The sequence below is a fragment of the Coffea arabica genome, chromosome 1e (assembly GCF_036785885.1).
Source record: "Coffea arabica cultivar ET-39 chromosome 1e, Coffea Arabica ET-39 HiFi, whole genome shotgun sequence".
Lineage (NCBI taxonomy): Eukaryota > Viridiplantae > Streptophyta > Magnoliopsida > Gentianales > Rubiaceae > Coffea > Coffea arabica.
The window spans coordinates 45,617,127-45,640,438 of NC_092311.1; the positions used below are offsets into that span (position 1 = coordinate 45,617,127).

Sequence of the window (23,312 nt, forward strand, 5' to 3'; positions counted from 1 at the left end):
ATTTTATCTTGTTTTTAAAATCCATCTCTATTTGTTAACCATGTTTAGAATCCTTCCCAATTAAATAAGTTGATACTTTCGACCTAATGCCTTTCAACTTTTGTTTTTTCTCTATTTAATGACTTCCAACCTCTTCTCAATATGTTTCGCATATTTTATTTTTCTAATTAGTGAATTTACTCCTTAATGTTATTTTTTTCCTCCATCTCACTTTTCATCGTTTGCTATTCACCCAGTTTTCTCGAATTCTTAATTTTTTCCCTCTTTAGTAAAGTAAGTGATATTGCTTATTCGTTGGTTTTTTATGTTTCTTTTTTTTTTTAAGTACATTATGCAATATATGTCTATCTATGTGCAATATAGGTATGAAATCAAAGAATTCTAGCTGACCTCATTAGAAAGATCTAAGTGTATTTAGGCGATTTATAAAATTATACTTGATTGAAACACATCCAAATAATTATAGTGGAGGCAGTTTAAAAAAAATGTTGGGAATGAATTAGATCAACATTGAAATATGAAAAATAAGAGTGACTTTATGCAAAGATAATTAAAGAATGAATGGGATTATTCGAAACCAAAATACAAATTTTGGGCAAAACTCAATGGTAATACAATACTGTAAATATTACAAAACAATCATTTTTTACTTTCTTAGGTCGAATTTAGATGTTAGATAAATTATTGAATGTTAGATGAATTATTGGATTGTAGTGTTTCTTTTAATATTTTTCATAACACATTTCATCTTTTCTATTTATTTAATTAAAAGTAATTATTGTCTTTTTCATACATAACAATTTCAAGCTAATTAAATCACAAGTTTTTTTATAATGAAAAGATAGCAGGACAAAATTGTACAATTTATCTTATTAAGCATTTAGTTTTAGATGTTTGTCAAACACTACATATGGATTTAGTATAAGGAATCAAATGTTCATATTTTTTTTTCAACGCTCAAAGTTCAACAAATTAATTGTTTCAGCATTCAATTTTCATAATTTAGATTTAGTTTTATCAAACATGACCTTTGACTATATTCATATTTTTGGGTCAAACAAGACTAAGGATTCGTTTGATAAAACTAAATATGACAATCTAAATCCGTTAAATTATTGAATTGTTAAACATTGAAATCCTAATATATGAGTATAAAAGTGAATAGCTTTTAATTATTTTTTAGAGTGAGTTTCGCCTAGATAATTCAAATCCATTTTATTAATTAAAAATATTATATTTTTTGTTATCAAATATATCTGAACATGCTAAGGCCTAAATCAATTAGATTTAAGTACTAAATTATATTATTAAACAAGTCCCAAACTAGATGCTTATACACAGTACTTGATATACTTATACTACAATTCATTGAGATGCCTACAAAATACATTTGACAAGCTTTCAAATTTTTAAGTATGTATAGTATGACTGTCCACTTCGTGTTCTAATACTAAAAACATTTCACTGACTTGTTATTATTCTAAAAGCTTTATTTCTTTCAGCTAGATCATACACTTCCGATGGGTCTTCGATTTAAAATTTATTTCTTTATGATTATAGGGAAGTTGAACGAGAGCTTCTCTCCTAGAAATCATAGCTAATGAAACAAAGGTCTCAGCCATTCTCGGTGTCCTAGTAATTTTCTATAGATAAATGGTAATTAATATGAAATTAACTTGCAAATAGGTGTTATCAGACACTTTTTCACTATAGGATTATGTGATATTTAGACATTTTAATTATGTGATAGTCGAGTTTTGATTTGACTATGGAAGTCAAAGATATCCATCTTCCCTGCCCTGCGTGACTAGAAGACGAGAAGTTATTTCCCTTTTTGATGTCAAAATTCTCAAGAGTTATTGCCTGGATGTCAAAATTTTCCTTGAATGTATGAGTTTTCTGAGCACGAATTCATCCAGTTTGGCCATCAGATTCTCTTCTTTTTGGATCAGGGCCTTGATGCTGGCATCCACAATAGTCAGTCCATTGGCAGACTCGTTACATTATCGCTCCTTGTGAGTCTTATCCTGAACCCATTGATTATATTCTCGGAGGTCTTCTTGACTTCTTTTAAAGGATTGAGAATGGTAAGGGAGGCCGATTAAGAATTGATAAACAACTCTTCGATCAGCTTTAGTCAGCCCTGATCCATCGGATTTCATGAAAATTTCAAGAGCCGTTTTGAAATCTCCCAGCTCTGGGCCAAAAATTTGATCAATGGGGCTATTGATGACCTTGCTGAGGACCTGTTTCCATTGTTCCAAAGGCAACTCAGCAGTTGATGAGGTTGTTGCCGATGCCTCGGGTGTGGAACCAGGAGGTGGACCGATCACTTGCTGAATTCGTGCCATAATTTCTGTCATCGAGAATGGAGCAGGTGAAGAAGTACCACCATTCAAATCCTACAATGCAAACAAGAGAGAACACAAGCAAATCAACAAGGATCCGAGCATTGTAGTAGTAGAAAAAATAAGAAGGCAAGAATAGATAATATAATACTACTGTTTTGATAATATTTCGAGTTTCTTCAACCAATTCATCATTGGAATCAAAGGAGTCCACAGCAGCAGAACTTTTTTGCGTCATAACTTTCGACCGTTTAGTGGTCACTGGTGGAGTTGCATTTTTCGAAGACCCCATCTCAGTTGTCTTGGAGCGAGCAATTTTGGCCATTTCCTGTTTCTCAGCTTTTCGGCGAAAGAAGGTTTGGGTCTTGACTTCTTTTTTTGATTTCTTTGATGATCGGCTAGTCAAATGTATTGAAACATCAGCAATATTAATGTCATCATCAGAATCCATGTCCTCAATAATAATGGCTTTAGCAACACCTGCGAAGTTGCATTTACAGGAGAAATTCAGATTAGCATCGATTTAAAGAAAAAGAAAGTAGGAAAATGGAAAAGTTACCTATCGGTTCAGGAACATCCCCGACAACTTGAACAATATCCATAGAAAGTCGTCGATCATTTGGATGGGCAAAGTAGTGAGTCCTGGTGACTGGATTCTTATCAGTGCCAGAAGGAAAAGGGGAAAAACAAGGATCGGCAAGAGCAAAATTGGCTGTAGGGATCGGCGGTGGTTTGCGGATGCGGCTTTGATAATAGTCTTGAAAAGAGGGAGCAGTGGCATCTTCAAATTGGTGTGTGTGAAAATACGTTCGCAAGTATCTTATTTTTCGGTTCTCATCCTTTTGGTGATCAATTTCTTCTACCTCCTGAAGTATTTCTTCTCGTCAATAGGGGTTCGAAAGCTATAATATCAGATATTTGTTTACTTTTAGATGAAGTGAGCTGTCTCTTGCGCTTGCTTGTTTCCTGAACCAAAACCAGTAGGAAAAAGAACAAGTGATCGATTTTCTGAACCCGGTAGTTAGTTTTCTGTATAATCAGACCACCATAAAAGTAAAATCAGTGGATGCATCCACCGAGGGGAGGAAAGCAGGGAGTTTCAAGGTTTTGAAGAGTTGGCGTGCTATGGCAGTGCGTTCATCAGCACACATTTTTTTCCATAGACATCGATTCATTCCTGTTGTTTTTCTGGCATAAACCAGGTGGCATCAGTAATAAAAGTCTGCTGTTCTTGGTGTCCTTGTAATTTCCTATAATTTTATACGGTAACCATATGGAACTAAAGAGATCCATTTACCAATCTACAAGAATTCTTGTCTTGCATGGCTACAAGACTGCAAATTATTGCCTTTTTGAATGTCAAAATTCTCAAGAATGCAGAAGTTACAGCCTAGATGTCAAAATTCTCTTTCAATATATGATTTTTTTTAACCTCCCATCTCTCTCCACAAATCTTTATACTCATAACTGTCAAATTCAGGATTTGAATCTTAAACTTGATAGCAAAAAGAACTTAAAAGAACTCTCCCCTTTCCTACCCACTGGCTAATCTGAGTGATTGCTGCATCAAGGTAAAATGTAAAAAAAGGAAATGGGATTACTCACATTGCGCAAGTGCTTTAAACTATGTTGAGGTCAGTAATACATGGCACTGTCAAGCTACTGATGAGCAAAGCTGCAGTGCTAGATTGGAGAAAGATGAGGTCCAAGTCAAAAACAAGCAAACTCTCAACTACATTTTGTCTCGAAAAACTCATGACATGAGATTAGTTACTTTGTTGGAAGACATTCATCAATTAAGATTGTTGTTTCAAATGTGCTCCTTGTATTTAGTTAGTAAAGAACATAATCATATTTGTAGTAGGATTAGCTCATATGCCTTAGGTATAATTCAGATAAGACTGATTGTATAGCTCTATGGAGCCTTTGCTCGCAATTGTACAGTTTTGACAATCTATAAGAATCATTTTGACCAAAAAAAAAGAGTAATACAATGCACATCTGTCTTCATAAGCAAACTTTTTTTTTTTTTTTTGGTCGACACAGTTGGGTATCTGGGCCCATGAACTGGTAATACCGTACGGCCCAACTAATCCCAACTGCGGGCCAGGAGAGACTGCCCAACGTCACCGACCAAGGTCACCCGGGGAATCGATCTCTGGACGTGGCTCTCGCTCAACTGAGCTACAACCACGGGACCGACCCCTGAAGGGCCTTCATAAGCAAACTTATTGTCATTTTTCTTGTAGTATATAGCTGTTCCAAGGCCAAAAATAAAATCCCCTTTTTAATCTTTATTTAAAGGTTCACGACAGTTTAAAATACTTAGTGAAAATCTAATGTCAAATTAACAAGAGTAATCTATTAGCTAAATTAGCAATTTTTGCAAGCAATGGAAGGATTGCATTTAAATTAACTTAATATGCCTGTGAAGGTTCCTTAAAATAAAACCAATGGAAGGGTTGTGATTACTACTTTGCTAGCAAGGCAACTATGAGAATATAGAAAAATTTACCTGCAAGATGTCACCAATCTTAGTAGAGGTTGAATAGTTAGGCAAAAACTTTAAATTACTAAAAATTATATTTTAAGTGTCAAGCAAATGTATTCATTGTGTTTTGTATATCATGCAGCGACTTATAGAATTTGGTTTTGACACTTTGTTCTACATTTTTTGAACTACTTTCACAAATGTAATTATCAATTTCAGAATTTCTCTCTTATTATTCATAGTTCACATGATTGAGAAAATTGAGAAACATCATGACTAACTACTTGAATTTCAATCACTTGTTATGGAATTAAACATCTTTGCAACATGGGTTAGACATTGTCAAATAGTAGAGTTATTATTATTCTCCATATAATATGCAAGTGTTGAATAGATAAAAAAGAATAAGTAATTGGCACAAATGTTAAACTAGATTGAATTAAACAACTTCATGATAGTAAGATTTCAAGAGGATACTTTTAAAACTGAACATAGAAAAACAGCCATAAGTAAGTGAAATGGTATTTTGAAGTTCTTAAAATTAAAACTCAAAAGAAACCCAAAAAAGAAATTCTTGAAAAGAAAAAATGCAAAATCAATAAACCAGGAAAATAAATATAGCCATTTACAATTAACACCCTGCGAATTTAAGGCCTTGCTTGGATTGCTTGTTTCCGTCGGAAAATATTGTCGTTTTCCGTGATCACATTTCCCTATCACCTTTTTTCCTCACATATATCAAATCGCTACAGTAATTTTTCCATGAAAAATGACGGAAAATGCAATCCAAACACAACCTAAGTTAGGTACCCAAAATTTCTAGGAAGTGACCGTTAGTTTAAAAAACATTTTTGCTTTTATAAATTCAAAACAATGAAATTGTTGGCGGGTGACAACTAAATCACCACAGCTCTTCCCGCCAAATTGTTCATATTATTAAGGTTGGTGTCCTGTTCTATGTACCGTGCTATTGGGATTTTATAGTACTAAAACAGTCCACTAAAGCTCACCCACACTCGGAATTTTATTCATTTTAAGCGAGTTGACTCAGCTTGTCCGCGTCAATACGGATATTTTCAGGCACCTAATTCTTAATAATTTCTTCTGGCCTCTTGTCAATATTTGGTGTCTTGTTGAAATTTTTTCAATTGTTCATATTATTATTTTCCCAGCATACGATCTCTGATCCCCAATTACCAATGGAAAAGCACAGATTTGATTTAAAAGAAATTCATAATTTTTAAATTTTATCTATCATTTTCAGAATTACAATTTTAATTGAGTGATATCACTGCTACATATTTGTCATGCTATGGATATTAGGAAAAATTAGTTTTGGAGGAAAATAATAGATAATAAAACATGAAATTGATGCTAACACTTTTTTTTAGTCATCAAAGATGATGTTAATTGTTTACATTTCTATAGAGGAGATAAGTAGGAGATTCCAATTTTAAAATCTTTTACTTACAAAAAAAATAAAAAACTACAATCAAACAAATTAAAAAAATTTCAATCAAACAAATTTAGAATAAACAACATGAATAAACTTTAAATTTATTTATTCCTTAGAGTGAAATTCAATTTGTACTTATCTTATTATCTTCCCTGAGTAACAGTGAATGTATAGCGCAAAAAATTAGATAAAGTATTCATTTACATAAGTGTATAAGTAAAAATTAATTTCTTACATTTTCTTTTAAGATAAGATGAGTAATTCCTTATTTATTTTTATAACCAAAAAAGTAAAAACATGTTAGATATACAACCAGAAATCTAGACCCAGATCTTTTTCAAAAGTACAATTAAGTTCAAACTTTTCTTGAATAGTATATAGTTTTCTTTTAAATTAAATTATAGAAAAAATCGTTGATAATAATGAAATAAATGTATAATGAAAATCCTCGGGACCGACTCAGGCAAGCGAGTCACAACTCACGAGTGGCCAGGTGGGATTCGCCCTGGTTTCCATCAGCCCAGTAGGCAACAGAAATATAAAAGAAAAAATGAAACACAAAATATGGTAGCAAAAATCATCAAATACTACTCAAATACTACTACTACTACTCAATAGACCCCCAGAGAGAGACCCCATCGCCCTCAATCCCCCAATTCACCATTATAATTGAGCACGACTTACCATAAATTACAAGTGTGGTTCAGGTTTTCCTCTATCTTTTAGGGCTCTATCCCGAAATCTCAATGGCGGCGAATCATCTCAGAGCAAAGGTACGATTTCGATTTTCCCATACAACATTTGTGTCAAATCGATTGACTGAAGCTTCAAGATATCCTTAATATTTTTTTTTTGAATTTCTGATTGATGGTTTTAATTTGATTTATTTGCTATGGAATGAAGCCCTAAGCTTCTGAATTTGGATTTGGTTTTTGTTGTTGTTGTTCTTGTGGTTGTATAGGTTTGATTGGAAGCTAGATGGTTTCTGTTTGTTACTGGAAAAAGGGAGGGCACCTCGAAACCCTAGATAGGTTTTGCTGGGATTTGTGGTGGATTCATTTGGGAGTTGGTTTGGATTTGATTGAGGATTGGAAATAAGATGGAGGATGCGGAAGTTAGATTGGAGAGGAAAAGGGGGCGGAAAAGGAAGAGAGTTGATGTTCAGAATGTGGAAATGGATGTAGATGGGAAGAAGAGGGCAGTGGTGACACGGTCGAAGAGGCTGGTGGGGTGTTATGTGAGGAAGGAATTCGAGGGGAGTGGGTTTTATTTGGGGAAGGTTGTTTCATATGATACGGGGTTGTATAGGGTTGATTATGAGGATGGGGATTGTGAGGATTTGGAGAGTGGTGAAGTGAGGAGCTTTTTGATTGATGAGAGTGAAATAGACGGTGAGTGGATGGAGCGCAAAAATAAGTTGGATGCTTTATTGTTGCATAAAGACAAGGATGTAGAGGCGATTAATGAATTGAAAACCGAGAATGTGGTCCCATTAGAGTCTGCAAATGTCGTTGCCAATGCTCAGGTCAAAGAAACGTCTGCAGTTAGCGAGTTGATTAATGCTAATTGTGATGCTGAAATTGAGGGCGTTCAAATTGATTATGATGCTAATGTTGACTCAGTGAGTGATTCCTGTGAGGATGAGGAAATCAGTTCAGAGGTGGAAGTGCCGGTTGTTCCACCACCAGAGTTGCCTCCCTCTTCGTGGAATATTGGGGTTCCAGCAGAGGATGTGTCGCACCTTCTTTCCGTATATAGTTTTCTGCGCTCGTTTAGTATTCAGCTGTTTTTGAGTCCCTTTGGACTGGATGATTTTGTGGGATCACTCAACTGTTCTGCTCCGAACACATTGTTGGACTCTGTCCATGTAGCTCTCATGCGTGTTTTGAGGCATTATTTCGAAAAGCTCTCAGTGGATGGTTCGGAGCTCGCATCAAAGTGCTTGAGGTAATTGAATTTCATCTTTTTCTGAAAAATTAATGGGTTATGAATGTATTTGTTGGTAAGTTATGTACTAGAGGCTACCACTACCGATCTTGTGGCCATCACATACTGATTCAGTTCTTGGTTCCACTGCACAGTCATACCAATACTGATACAGAAATCTAATTTTCCACGTACTAGATTTCCTGATACTTTATATCATCAGCATCCAGTATCATTTACCGCTCTGTTCTGGTAAGCAAGTATTGCCTGATTAGGAGTTGTTAAAAGATGTTGTTATTAATAACCATGAATCCTGTTAGAATTTCCAAGCTAATTGTTGTGCGGTCGTTTTCAGCATTTCTTTGTGCATTGACTATGATAATGGTAAGTTTGAGTTGTGATAGATCTGAGAAATGAAAGCAGTGATCACCACTTTAAGCAATCTTAATTTTCTTATGATGTATGGTAAGATGCAGTTCTTTTATAACATGGCTTATTTAGGTTACTTTTCTTGCTTGCAGAGGCATGGATTGGAGCTTGCTAGATACATTGACCTGGCCTATTTATCTGGTTCACTATTTAATGGTGATGGACTACACAGATGGTCCCGAATGGAAAGGTTTTTTTATCCATGCACTGGAGAGAGAATATTACACTTTATCTGCTGGTAAGAAGCTCTTGATTTTGCAAATCTTGTGTGATGATGTTTTAGATTCTGAGGAATTAAGAGCAGAGATTGACATTCGCGAAGAATCAGAAGGGGGAATAGATCCAGATACGGGAATGGTTGTTGCTCCCGTGGCTGGACCAAGAAGAGTTCATCCTAGAAATTCCAAAACTTCTGCTTGTAAAGGTCAAGAAGCAATGCAAATTATTGCCCAAAGTCGTGAAATGAAGTCATTTTCCAACTCTGGTAATCTGGGGTTGAGTGTTCAGGGACAAGATGGTATTTCGGATATGGATCAGGATGGTAATGGCGATGAATGCCGTCTTTGTGGCATGGATGGGACCTTGCTTTGTTGTGATGGGTGCCCAGCATCTTATCATTCCAGATGCATAGGAGTGTGCAAAGTGTTCATACCAGAAGGGCCATGGTATTGTCCCGAGTGTACAATAGATAAGGTAGGGCCAAGAATCACAAAGGGAACCACATTAAAAGGAGCCGAAGTATTTGGTGTTGATGTCTATTCTCAAGCATTTATCGGTGCTTGTGATCATTTACTTGTGTATGTACTTGTTCCTTATCTGGATTGCTTTTCTTTCGTTTATTTTTAAATGCTAATGAATTTTCTTAAAGCTTCATGTTTATGATTAACATTGAATTCTCAGGCTAAATGCTTCAACAAATTTACATTCCTGCGCAAGATATTACAGTAAAAATGATATTCCATGTGTCCTTCAAGCACTTCTTTCAAGTATGGAGCATATTGTTATGTACAAGGAAATATTCAAGGCTATCATCCAGTATTGGGAAATTCCAGAAGACATCATTTCATTTACTGAAACATCTGAAATTGCTGATCATCAGTTAGCAGAAGAGCATCTTAATTGCACCGTGCCATCATCTGTAATGCCATTGGGCTTGGTAAGTCATAATGTTCCAGAGACACCCCGAAGTGAGGATACTTCAAGCTGTATTTTTGGTGCTAATTCAGGAAACATGAACAAGGCCTCTTTGAGTGCAGTAACATCTGATCATGCTGTTCAACAGGGAAATGGAGATGCATCTATAGAAACAGTTGGCCCTCAAATGAATATCCCTGGGGAGGTTCAAGTGAAATACACTGTGTTTCCAGGTTCTCTTGACCAGGGGACTGTTCAGTCTGATTTCATGTCAAAAGAAAAGTCAGGCCCAGAGACTGCTACATGTATGTCAACAAATATGTTTGGTAATTGCAGGGACTACGTGAGTGGACCTTATGTGACACCTAAACTTGCTGTTGCCTATAAACACATCAAGATCAGGGTTGGTAAAAGTTTCCATAGTACAGAAAATGCTATCTCATACATGGGATCTTCCTTTAAAGCCCAGGGATATGTCAATAACTATCTACATGGAGATTTTTCTGCATCAGCTGCTGCTAAGCTGGCAGTTCTTTCATCTGAAGAAAACCAGGTTTCTGGGTCTCACTCATCAGATCGTCGGAAACTTATTTCCGCTAATATATCACTTCAAGTAAAAGCATTTTCGTCAGCAGCTATGCGCTTTTTCTGGCCTCATACAGAGAAAAAGCTCATTGAAGTACCAAGGGAAAGGTGTAGTTGGTGTTTTTGTTGTAAAGCTTCTGTTTCGAGCAAAAGAGGGTGCTTGTTGAATGCAGCTGTGGCAAATGCCATAAAGGGTTCTATGAAGATTTTTGCTGGTCTTCGTCATGCAAAGAGTGGAGAGGGATGTCTTCCTGGAATTGCTACATATATTATGTTCATGGAGGAGAGTCTAAGTGGTCTAACTGTCGGCCCCTTTCTAAGTTCAGCATTTAGAAGACAATGGCGCACACAAATGGAGCATGCTAATACCTGTGGTGCATTAAAGTTACTTTTACTTGAGGTCTCTCTCTCTCTCTCTCTCTCTGTTTGTGTGTCTTTGTGTCTGTTTGTGGCCCCCTTATACAAGTCATTGAGTTACTACCTCTACTTCAAGCAATTTAGCCATTTATTTATTTACATTGTGGATCATGTTTATCTACTGGTTTTGCTAAGTGGACTTTCTGACAATTGCTTACTCTTTCCAACCCCTTATCCACAGTTTAAGTTAACCTGCTATGCAAAGAGTAGTGGCTTCACTTAATGTCGTGGAGTATTTTCATTTGTCTGGTGTATTGAAATCTTTTCCTTTTTTGGTTGAGGTATTGAGGTTTTACTTTATTTACTAAAGAAAAGAAAGGGCAAAAGTTTTTTACTTGACGGTTTAGATTAGGAAAGTTTGTAAAATATGGAAGTTACATTCTCAAATAAATGGTGCAGTAGCGAGTGCTCATTAATCTGGCTTTAGATGAGCCTGATTTTCGTCTGACTTCTTAATTGCTGCTGTGTGAGTTATTTGCATTTTCTATCTATTATATTTCTGCATTTAGCTGATTTAACAGGTTTATTTCATAGCACAAAAGGTTAACATACTTATTCATACATTGGGTAAGGTAGGTTTCAGAGTGAGAATCAGATATTTCGTGGTGGTTGATGGTTTTGTTGCTCATGAGTGAATTGGGGATTCTGTTCTCTATTTCCATTTCCCTTCCCCTCCCACATCTTTCTTCCCACCCCTGCCCCGCTAAAAGAGTTGAAGAAAAATCAAGGTTTAAGAATAGACTAGCCTTTTCCTTTTGCCATTTATGGCTTTAAAAGCCTGTTATTGTTATGGCCGGTGCTGGTGTTGTTCCATTAGATACTTTGTCTCAGCAACTCATAGGTTTTGTACCTTCATTCATATTGTGCTGTTTTTGAATGTCTAAACTTGACGTTCCAGTTACATTAAGACTGTAATTTTTTTTGCAGCTCGAGGAAAATATTCGTACCATTGCTCTTTCTGGGGACTGGGTTAAGCTTGTTGATGGTTGGTCACCTGAGTCTTCTGTCACTCCAAGTGCTGTTAATGCTTCTGGATCCACTCAGAAACGTAGACCAGGGAGACGTGGAAGGAAAACATCTGTCATGACGGAAGTTACTGCTGATGATAGCCAGGACATATTGGCTGACTTTACTTGGTGGCGAGGTGGTAAGCTGACAAAGCTTTTATTACAAAAAGGGGTTCTGCCTCGCATACTGGTGAAGAAATCTGCACGTCAAGGTACTGAAAGTTTTTTTGACTCTTCCATGGAAACTTGAACTGCTTCTATTTTCATTTTCCTATTTGATCTGTGTTACTCTTTTATAAACATAAATCTAGTTGTCATGGCAAGGAGTAACTAACACATTTTGGAGTAGCAGGTGGTTCAAGAAAAATACCTGGCATTTACTATGTTGAAGCATCTGATACTCCTAAAAGAAGCAGACGACTTGTTTGGCGAGCTGCTGTTGAGATGAGCAAGAATATTTCCCAGCTTGCACTTCATGTTTGTTCTCTTCTCAACCTATTCTGCTCTTGGGTGCATTTATACGTGCCCTTCATTTTTTTCTTTGGTATTTTTTCCATCATCAGAATGTTATGAGCTAGTGTGTTTTGGATGGTTTTTACTTTTCAGACTGCCTTTAATTCATGAAATTGACTCTTGTAACAGGTTAGGTACCTAGATTTTCATGTGAGATGGAATGATCTTGTTCGTCCAGAGCAGAATATTCAGGATGTAAAAGGCCCAGAAACAGAGGCTTCTGCTTTTAGAAATGCTTACGTTAGTGATAAAAGAGTCATTGATAATGATACTACATATTGTGTTGCTTTTGGGAATCAGAAGCATCTTCCTTCTCGTGTGATGAAGAACATAATTAAAGTGGAGCAAACCCAAGATGGAAAGGAGAAATATTGGTTTTCGGAGACACGCATTCCCTTGTATTTGATCAAGGAGTTTGAAGAAAATGCAGCGAAAGTTCTGATACAAAAAACAGACAAGCCCGTAAATGCAACTGTAAACTTGCAAAGGAGGAGGTTGAAAGCTTTCCGGAAAGATGTATTTTCTTATCTTGCACGAAAGAGGGATACTAAGGATATGTGCTGTTGTGCTTTGTGTAAACAAGATGTTTTAATGGGGTAATTCTTCTGCATATTCCTATTTTCTTTTTAGTTCTTTTACTATTTGTCAATTAATTGAGGTTTTCTTTATCTTTTATGCACAGGGATGCTGTCAAGTGTAGTGTTTGCAAAGGTATTACAAAATACTTTTCTGTATTTTATGACTTTTTTAGCAAGTTAGAAAGTTATTATGCCTTTTACTTTCTTGTTTGTCGGGTTCAAGTTTTTGAAGATAATGAGAGCCTTGTTATGGTTCAATTCGTCGCCAGCCATATTACCCATACCCACAATCCCAGAAAAAAAAAAGAATGAGAAAAAAAAAAAGAGTAGAGGGGTAAAGTCATGGAGAAAAGTAGGAAAGGAAGTTGTTGAATGAAAGGCTGAAGTTTTAATAGCACATCTAGCCTTCCATCCCTATATGTAGGGAAAAGATGAGCTTTAATATGGACATGTAGGGATGGTAACAATTAATTTGGCAGATATGTCCTCTTATACATGCCTATAATCAAACTATTATCAGCTTCGTGAGAATCTTGAAATGCTATTAGCATATGTGTTTTACATGCTCCTTGGGAATCTTGAAATGCTAGTTTCACATGTTTTACATTGTTAAACTTTAAGGAAAGTGACCAACTGTATGCATTTTGACTAAGTCTTTAATTTATTAGAACTGTAATGTTTACCAGATTATATTTCTGTCATGCAATCTTACTTCTATGATAAAAGTGTCACTTGTGACATTCAAGGACTCTCTCACTAATTTCACTGTCTAATATAGTACCGTGCCACTCTCTCAGTCTTTACCCAATTTACACATGAGACAAACTTGTTACCAGATTGCTCTTCATAAATTATCACTCTGGTCAGAATTGATCTCATTATCTCTCTCTAGTCAAGACATTGTGTCCTAACAGAAAGGGGAATTACTAATTTTCTTCAAAAAGTTTCTCCTCAAATTCTACCTGGGAACTGTTATTTACCATTCCTTTTCCTCCTGTTCTCGGATCTTCTTGGACAGTTTTCTTTTGAACTTTCTTGTTTTGTAATTGTGAAATCAATTTACCTATGTACAAAACAAAGAACCTAGAATGTATATTCTGCCTAGTTTGGAAGTTTAAGAGAGTTCTTTTGTGCCGGACAATATTTTCAATTTTTTTGGAAAATTTGCAGCCTTAGTTTTTATTGGACTGGAATATGGATAAAGTTTGCTTTGAAAAGCTTCTTTTTTCTGCCTTCTGTGGAAACAAATGACCATTTGCTTCCTGTTTCCGCCATTGGAGTGAAGAATGCAGAAAGGGCTTTCTTTTGAAAGCATTGCTTTTGGATTTAGATGTATCTTCTGTTCCTGAGAAAATGCTGCAAAGTTGTTTTCTTTAAAGCTTTCAAGTTCTATAGATATTTTGGAGAACACAAAATTTTAAAAATACATTGATGGTGCAAAACATTTGGAAATTGTTGGAAGTTGTTTGAGTCATATTAGAAAGTTTTGTTTATTTTTGTTGGATACTGTAGTTGAGCTTCAGACTTTCTATGGCAATATCTGGCTGGCTTGTCCCTTAGTTTGTTAGAAATGTATTTGTTGTGAACTTTTATGTTCTTTCCTTTCAGGGTAGAGAACTGATTTAGATAAAGAAATGTGCCATACATGCACCCTCAGCTTGACGATGATGCGTTTCCTATGACTCCACCATTTTTTGCATGTGGCTGGATTTATAATAAATTAACTGTCTTTTGACATCCAAGCTATTTCAGATGCTTGCCTGTGCATGCAAAGTAAAACATTATTGTTCAACCTATTTCAGACGTTAATCATGTCATTTAATGTCTGTTTTCCATTATCCTTAGGTTAATTTTGTTTATTCTTAGATGCAATGTGATTTTAAACCAGCAAAAAGCGAGAGGCTCTGAATATGAACACCTCTAGGACCACCTTTGGTTTCGTATAGACGTGTACTTATTGAGAAATATATATATTTTTTGGGAAATATATATATTTTTTGGTTGGCAAGTTTGGCCCTTCTCATTCTATTCTGGAATTTATTAACTAAAAACTTGACAATTTGGTACAGGTGCCTGTCATGAGCAGTGTACTGTCAGTTCAACAGTTCACATCAATGAGGAAGTTGAATTCCTGATCATTTGCAAGCAGTGCTACCACTCTAAAGCTCTGAGTCAAACTGAAAATAATTACGAATCTCCAACAAGTCCTTTACTTTTGCAGCGACAGGAATTTGCTCCAGTGATGGTGAGGAAAGCTGAAAACCCAATTGGTTGTGATCAGCCATCAATGGCTGTCAAAACTGTACAACATGCTTCAGATGCAAAATCAATTAATGCCTCTAAATCCGGATCCAAAAGCAAACGGAAATTATGTTCTTGGGGTCTGATCTGGAGGAAGAAAAATTGTGAAGACACTGGGAGTGATTTCAGATCAAAAAATATTCTTCTGAAGGGCAGTAGAGACTTCGGGCTGTCTGGGCCCCTCTGCCACCTTTGTCGTCAGCCATATAATTGTGATCTAACGTACATTCGCTGTGAAACATGCTTAAGTAAGCTCAATATACCTAATGTGTTTCACCTGTCTTTTTGTTACCCTTGGTTTTCTGGAAAATAACATTGCTTTGGTCTGTGGTCATTCTCAGACTGGTATCATGGAGAAGCTGTTGAACTCCAGGAGTCAAAGATTTCCGATCTGCTGGGTTTCAAATGTTGCAGGTGTAGGAGGATTAGATCACCTGTGTGCCCTTACTTGGATCCAGACAGCAAAAAGCAATTAGAGGAGAAGAAGACACGCAGTAAGCCTGCAAAGCAAGATGAGAAGGACCCCAGTGTGGATGTTGTCCCTCAGCAAGTCAAGCTGGAACCTGCTATGCCTCATTTGCCTGCAATGGAACAAGTGGTGTATGTAGCAGAGGATGATCCTCTACTTTTTAATCATACGAGAGTTGAGCAGATAACCGAACAGAACTCTAGTGTTGATTATGAGTGGAATGCTACAAGTGTTTCTGGGTTCGGGCCACAAAAACTGCCTGTTAGAAGGCACAATAAACGTGATAAGGAAGAAGATTGTTCTTTAGCTGGCAATTCAGCTCATGATGACTTGTCAGCTTTTGGAGGAAATGTCTTTAACTCTGCAGACGAGTCATTGTCTCAGGTTCAGTGGGATCCTACTGCAAGTGGCTTTGGTGATGGTATGATGTTCAACTATGAAGACCTCAGCTTTGAGGATATGGAGTTTGAGCCTCAGACTTATTTTTCATTTAATGAGCTGCTTGCATCTGATGATGGTGTTCAACAGGATGTAGTTGGTTCAGCTGAGAATGTGGCAGAGAACTGGGAGAATTCATCCATTCTACCAAGCGATGGTGTTGTTGATGCATCTTTCAATCAGCAAGAACCTTCAAGCTTGGTTAAACATGCAGTTAATACAGTGCCTTGTAGAATGTGCACTCGTTATGAACCCTGCCCTGACCTTTGTTGTCAGATTTGTGGTATCCTTATTCACAGTCATTGTTCTCTATGGATTGAGCAGTCATTGAGGGATGGTGGCTGGAGATGTGGTAATTGTCGCGAATGGTTTTAGTTGATCTGCAATCCATGTTAGAATGCTGCTTTGTCCAATAAGCTCTTACTTGAGGTGGTAGAGTGGAGTATGCCGAAAGAAAACGCACGCTTAGTGAGCACCATTAAGAGAAGAAGTCAAAACGGTAAGAATTCCTGGTTTGGATCTTTTGGAAGATGGGAATTCCCGTCTCAGCATTGTCCCATATAGGTTTTTCAAAATTAAAGCCCCTATCAAGTTGAGTTTTGGGGCCAATAGAGATAAGCAAAATATTTTTTTGTATGCTTATCTGATTTTTGGTTTGGCTGTATACAACAATGTTTTAGCTGGCATTTTGAAAATCAGTACCAACATCTGTCCTAGCTTTACAGTGATATCCGTGTTCTAGCTTTATAGTTGCATTATGTTGGAGATTGGAGGTTCAAATGTCACCCTAAAGATGACTTGAGCCAGGAAAAGTACGGATTTATGAAAGTACCCATCGAGTATAATTTGCTACTAACGTGCTTCCCAGCGGAAACCTTTATGGTAGGAAGGCGTCCTACCGTAGGTAGAGGAGCAGAGCATGACACGTGTATTTGTATTTGGAAATAAAGGTGCTAACGGACCGGTTATATTGTAGTCCTAACGCCCGGTTATATTGTAGTCCTAACGCCCGTGGAGAATGTCAGCCATATAGAAGCATTGTATGTGATTTGGTATTTTTTAATACTCTATCATTTTCAAGACATTGATCAAACATGATCAGTTCAATTTCTTTTATTTTTTCCAAAAACTCTCATTTTTTCTTCTTGTATCTTTTTCGTTTTCAATACATCAGTTTGGACCAAAAAAATAAAATAAAATTGAAAATATGTAAAAGATTCATAAATTAACTGAAAAACACTTTATAGACTACCCAAAATATTATCTTTGTAACTTGCAAAAACTTCAAATAAACATTCAAGTACTAACTATTGGTATTTAAAAAATGCACTATATTTTATCGAATCAGAATAAATCCTTATACTTTTTTATTTTTATTTGTTTTTAATATACTCAAGTTTTGGTAATAAAAAGTAAGACAACAAAAGGGTAAATTTGGAATTACATTTTTTAATGTACTCAAAATGAATTTTTTAAATATTATATTTTAAAATGAGCTGTAAATAAACAAATAGTTTAAAGTAAGGGAGGCAAGTGAGTTTCACACCAAAAAAAAAAAAAAAAAAAGAGAGGCAAGTGAGATTTGTTAAAATTTGTGAGTGCCAAGTAAAATTGTTAGAAACCTCCGGGGAAGGTTTATGAAATTATCCCAAACAAAAACTTAGAATGAATAAGTTGCTTTTTATAACGGTTCTAAAGGTTGCTTGAGACTTTATAAAATAGGTGTCTTGAGTTTGCAAAAACAATTTCTTGCATATCCATAGCTAGTGGAAACGGAGTTTAAATTTGCTATAGGTTAGTTTCTTGTTTTCCATTGTATCCTAAAGGGTAATTTGCCATTCAACCTAATTTTATTTTGATTTTATCCAACTAATAAATTAGCTTATGGAAAAATGGGTAAATGGATAATTTATGGACGAAAGCCATAAAAAGTTGGTGTTTTATTGAAAAACGGATTTATTTTTATTTTATCTGATAAATAAATTTGTTTATAGAAAAATAGGTACTCTGTTCTTATAATGGAGGAAAGCCATAAAGAGCTGGTGTTTTATTGAAAAACGGATTTATTTTTATTTTATCCGATAAATAAATTTGTATATGGGAAAATGGGTATTCTGTTCTTATAATGGAGGAAAGTCATAAAGAGCTGGTGTTTTATTGGAAACGGGTTTATTTTTATTTTATCTGATAAATAAATTTGTTTATGGGAACATAGGTACTCTGTTCTTATAATAGAGGAAATCCATAAAGAGCTGATATTTGATGGGAAAATGATACTTTAGGATACCAATGGATAACAGTTAAAACACATTCACAGGTTTAGTATTTTAAATAATGAGATTGTTTTTAGGGGTGTTTTTATGGTTGTATTTTGGGATATTTTTAGAATTTAAGAATTATTTGAGATATTTTATAAAAATTTCAACCACCCACCACCACACACAGGGACCACGGGCTAGCGATTTTGTGCATTTTGCACACCGACCCATAAAGAGCGGGTGCTTTATTCATATATTGGAGGAGTGCCATAAAGAGCTGGTATGTTATGGGTAAATGGGCACTTCATGCAGCAAAGCTGTAAATTGGTAGCATTTCTATAAAGAATAAATGAAAAACGGGTATAATTGGCCATTTGCTCTGATTTTATCTGATAAATAAATTATTAATCCTACGATACCCTGCATAATTAATAAAAAATTTATGAAAAAATGGGTATAACATGTTAAACCCACATATTCGCCATTTACTCTGACTGTATCTGATAAAGAAATTATTAATCCTTCGGTACCCTAGACTTATGAAATGGAGACTGGTGGGTTATGCATGCAACATGAATTAAATAAATAATTTATGGAGGAGTGATATAAAGAGCTGGTAATTTATTGGAAAAAGGGCAAAATGAGCACTTTATGGAGGAAAGCCAAAAATAAATAGTAATTAATAGGAACACGGGTATTACATATTAAACCCATTTATTCACTAGAAATTTTACTCTGATTTTATCCTGTGAATAAATTAGTATTTTTGGAATTTATACATAATTAATTTTTTTCTTTTGCATTTCTATAAAAAATTAATCGAAAATTTTTTTCCGAGAGCACAAAAATTCACAAGTCAAAAGAGTTGGTCTAAAAGGGAAAGAAACAGATGAATATCATTGTTTTAAATACTAAATAAATAGATGTAAAATATTCGTTAAAAGCTGGTACTTTGATCATATAATGAAGAAAAACTATAAAGAGCAGGCCATTTACGGGAAAAATTTTCATTAATAAAAATACGTAACGTGAGGGGGAGAGGGGGCCAATTGGGGTGGGAGTGGCAGTAGCAGTGTGTGGTGGGTGGTGACAGGGGTGGTGGTGGGAGGGAGAAGAAAAGGGAGGAAGAAGAGGGAGAAGAGAGGAGAGTGAAAGAGGAAGAAAAGAGAGAGAGAGAGAGAGAGAGGAGGACAAGGGGGGTGGCAGTGGGTGGGATGAGGGGCAGGAGTGGTCATCAGATGGACCGCTCCTGAGCTGTTCACAGCCAAGATTTGGCCCAAAAAAATTGTACGGTTCAGATCACTTCTTGTATCTCGTTTTTAACAACGTGTGTGGGGTCCACAAAAATTTGTTCTAAAGTTACGCGTTGTGTAAATAAAGTTACGTCATGTGCAAATAAAATTACGCAGTGTGCAAAATACACAAAATCGCTAGCCCGTGGTCCTAGTGGGTGGTGGTGGGTGGTTGAAATTTTTATAAAATATCTCAAATAATTCTTAAATTCTAAAAATATCCCAAAATACAACCATAAAAACACCCCTAAAAACAATCTCATTATTTAAAATACCAAATCCGTGAATGTGTTTTAACTGTTATCCATTGGTATTCTAAAGTATTATTTTTCCATCACATATCAGTTCTTTATGGCTTTCCTCCATTATAAGAACAGAGTACCTATGTTCCCATAAACATATTTATTTATTAGATAAAATAAAAATAAACTCGTTTCCAATAAAACACCAGTTCTTTATGGTTTTCCTCCATTATAAGAACAGAGTACCTATTTTTCCATACACAAATTTATTTATCGGATAAAATAAAAATAAATTCGTTTTTCAATAAAACACCAGTTCTTTATGGCTTTCCTCCATTATAAGAACAGAGTACCTATTTTTTCATAAACAAATTTATTTATCGGATAAAATAAAAATAAACCCGTTTTTCAATAAAACACCAGGTCTTTATGGCTTTCCTCCATAAATTATCCATTTACCCATTTTTCCATAAGCTAATTTATTAGTTAGATAAAATCAGAATAAAATTAGGTTGAATGACAAATTACCCTTTAGGATACAATGGAAAACAAGAAACTAACCTATAGCAAGTTTAAACTCCGTTTCCACTAGCTATAGATATGCAAGAAATTATTTTTGCAAACTCAAGACACCTAATTTATAAAGTCTCAAGCAACCTTTAGAACCGTTATAAAAAGCAACTTATTCATTCTAAATTTTTGTTTGGAATAATTTCATAAACCTCCCCGGAGGTTTCTAACAATTTTACTTGGCACTCACAAATATTGAAAAATCTCACTTGCCTCCTTTACTTTAAACTATTTGTTTATTTACAGCTCATTTTAAAATATAATATTTAAAAAATTCATTTTGAGTACATTAAAAAATGTAATTCCAAATTTACCCTTTTGTTGTCTTACTTTTTATTACCAAAACTTGAGTATATTAAAAACAAATAAAAATAAAAAAGTATAAGGATTTATTCTGATTCGATAAAATATAGTGCATTTTTTAAATACCAATAGTTAGTACTTGAATGTTTATTTGAAGTTTTTGCAAGTTACAAAGATAATGTTTTGGGTAGTCTATAAAGTGTTTTTCAGTTAATTTATGAGTCTTTTACATATTTTCAATTTTATTTTATTTTTTTGGTCCAAACTGATGTATTGAAAACGAAAAAAATACAAGAAGAAAAAACGAGAGTTTTTGGAGAAAATGAAAGAAATTGAACTGATCATGTTTGATCAATGTCTTGAAAATGGTAGAATATTAAAGGGCAAAAAACCTGGGCGGCCATTAAACTTTTCCCAAGATCATGTTTTGGCCATCGAACTATTTTTTGTCAATAATTGGCCACTAAACAACTTAATCAGGCCACCCGTGACCATTTCGTCGATAATAGCTCTTAATTTCTGAAATTAGCATTACACGTGGCAAACCACAGGGGCAATTTTGTCCGTCAATCCACTGACCGTTCACTTACATTAATACATCAACTGAAAAGAAAAAAAAGAGCGGTAGAAACAAGCCAACTAAACAAACTGAAGTGTCTGGTCTTGTGGAGGAAAAAATAGGGACTCAATTTCTAGCCCTAAATTCTGTGTCAGAAATCGAAGAAGCCAAGAATGTCGAGACGCTCTCCTAAACCCATACCTAGATGCTCCTGCGGATTAACAGCAATGGTGAAGACCTCATGGACAAATTGGAACCCAGCAAGAAGATTTGTGGTCTGCACTTTAGGAGAGGTAAGATCTTAGAGAGGTAAGATGTTAGATTTGTAATGGAAATATTATAACAAGAGGATTTAGTCTTGGAAAATGTAAATTGCAGGATGAGGGATGTGGTTTTTGGGAATGGTATGATCCAACAATGTGCGAAAGATCAACTCAAGTGATTCCTGGTTTGCTGCGAAGAATGAATAGAATGGAAAGTAATATGGAGGAATTAGAAACTTCAGCAAGAAGATGGGAAAATAAAGCTCAAAAATTGGAACTTAAAGTTGCAAAATTGGAGGGTGAAGTGAAAAAGCACAAGACCAGAGAGCACTATCTCAAAAGAGCTCTTCTCGGTACATGGGCTTTTATATTGTTGTATTGTTTTTGCTGCTATCTGAAGACTGTTATTAAGAGTGACCATATGTTGGCCATCAAGGGATAGTTAATGTTGTTTGGTGATTGTGAAGAAATGGAAGTAGCAAGGTTGAGTGGATACAGCTTTTGGTGGTAGTGTCCGTAGCAATAGCAGACCAAAGATTCCCATGTTGTATTTTATAGTGAATTTTTCATTGGTTTGTTTTCTTATGTAATGGAATCCTTGCTGTAATTGTGTTACTTTTTACTGAATGAATGGATGCAAGTTTTTTGTCGTTTCTTATGAATTGCTGTAATTGTAGTTTCTTATGAATGCGGCATTATAACACAGTAAATTAAGACAAAAGGAGTATTTCCATTGGATAAAACTAACTACAAAAGTTTCCAATTTGCAGAAGTACACAGCTTTCTGTTGAATATGCAAAAAGATAGTGGATGAAAAACAAAAGGCATCCACCATAACAAAACAAAAGCCATCCACTATCAACATGAAGTGGATCCTGCAGTTAAACTTTAATGCATCTATTTTAACAGCCCACTGAACTTAAATAAACTATTATAAGTCAAAAGACTTATGTACATATCAGTCACCATCATCAACATCTCAGATCACATCTAAAACTGTATCCAATTCCATCTAACTTGCACCTGCACCTCTGCCTCTTGTAGATCTAGATCTAGATCTACCAGCATTTGCACATCTTCTACCCCTCCACCTACCAACCTTGAAGGGTGGTTCCTTTCCCAAGTAGGCATAGTTAGCATTAATCATCCCTTTGTCAGCATCAGTCAAGGGCCGTTTACCATTTCTGTTGAATTTCCTGCCAGATCTAGAACTTGTAGCTGCTGGATCTGGTTGCTGAACTACTGGTATTGGCTGTTGAAGTGGTGGAGTTGGGTGTTGGGACATTAGATCTGATTGCTGAGTTGCAGATGCGATTGGTTGGCTTGGTTGGCTAGCTGATGGAGTTTCCTGTTGCTGTTGCCCTTGGGTCTCTATACCTTGTGACTGAACTACTTTTGCTTGCTGTTTTCTTCTTGAAACCTTGTACAAATGGAAGTTGATTAGAGACTATATGTATGTATACTATATGACATTTGAAATACATTGAACTGTATGTATACTCACATGTTTTTTCTTCTTTGGCTGGCCAGATTGTTGGTGCTCAGTCACCTCTTTGCATGTTGCAGCATTGTGCCCTGTTTTACCACATTTTCTGCAATGCATAGTGACATTTTTTCTAAGTTTTCTTCCATGGTTCTTCCCTTCTGTCTCATCTCTTCTCCTTGCCTTTTTTGGCCTCCCAGGCTGGACAGTGGGAATTGGAGGATCAAGTTGAAGCATGCTGGACTCAGGC

At 35.6% G+C, this 23,312-nt stretch overlaps 1 protein-coding gene across 2 annotated transcripts; it reads left to right on the plus strand.

The window, feature by feature from the left end:
* The first annotated feature begins 6,862 nt into the window (after positions 1–6,862).
* On the plus strand, positions 6,863–16,820 carry LOC113706657 (DDT domain-containing protein PTM). Of its 2 annotated transcripts, XM_027228599.2 has the most exons (11): positions 6,865–7,068; positions 7,257–8,242; positions 8,743–9,447; positions 9,551–9,806; positions 9,933–10,769; positions 11,714–12,005; positions 12,146–12,270; positions 12,436–12,902; positions 12,989–13,017; positions 14,954–15,433; positions 15,527–16,820. In XM_027228599.2, the coding sequence occupies exons 2-11, from the start codon at positions 7,395–7,397 to the stop codon at positions 16,465–16,467; spliced, it is 4,980 nt and encodes a 1,659-aa protein (XP_027084400.1). In that variant the 5' UTR covers positions 6,865–7,068; positions 7,257–7,394; the 3' UTR covers positions 16,468–16,820. The 2 variants fall into 2 exon arrangements, with proteins under 2 accessions (XP_027084392.1, XP_027084400.1); XM_027228591.2 differs by having other exon boundaries at positions 6,863–7,068; positions 9,551–10,769.
* Positions 16,821–23,312: the final 6,492 nt, after the last annotated feature.

Bases quoted from the DNA above. Each gene is read 5' to 3' on its own strand.
- LOC113706657 (XM_027228591.2), top strand. From the start codon at position 7,395: ATGGAGGATGCGGAAGTTAGATTGGAGAGGAAAAGGGGGCGGAAAAGG. The intron at 9,448-9,550 runs GTATGTACTTGT...TTGAATTCTCAG, and splicing joins GCTTGTGATCATTTACTTGT to GCTAAATGCTTCAACAAATT. The intron at 12,271-12,435 runs GTTTGTTCTCTT...CTCTTGTAACAG, and splicing joins TTTCCCAGCTTGCACTTCAT to GTTAGGTACCTAGATTTTCA.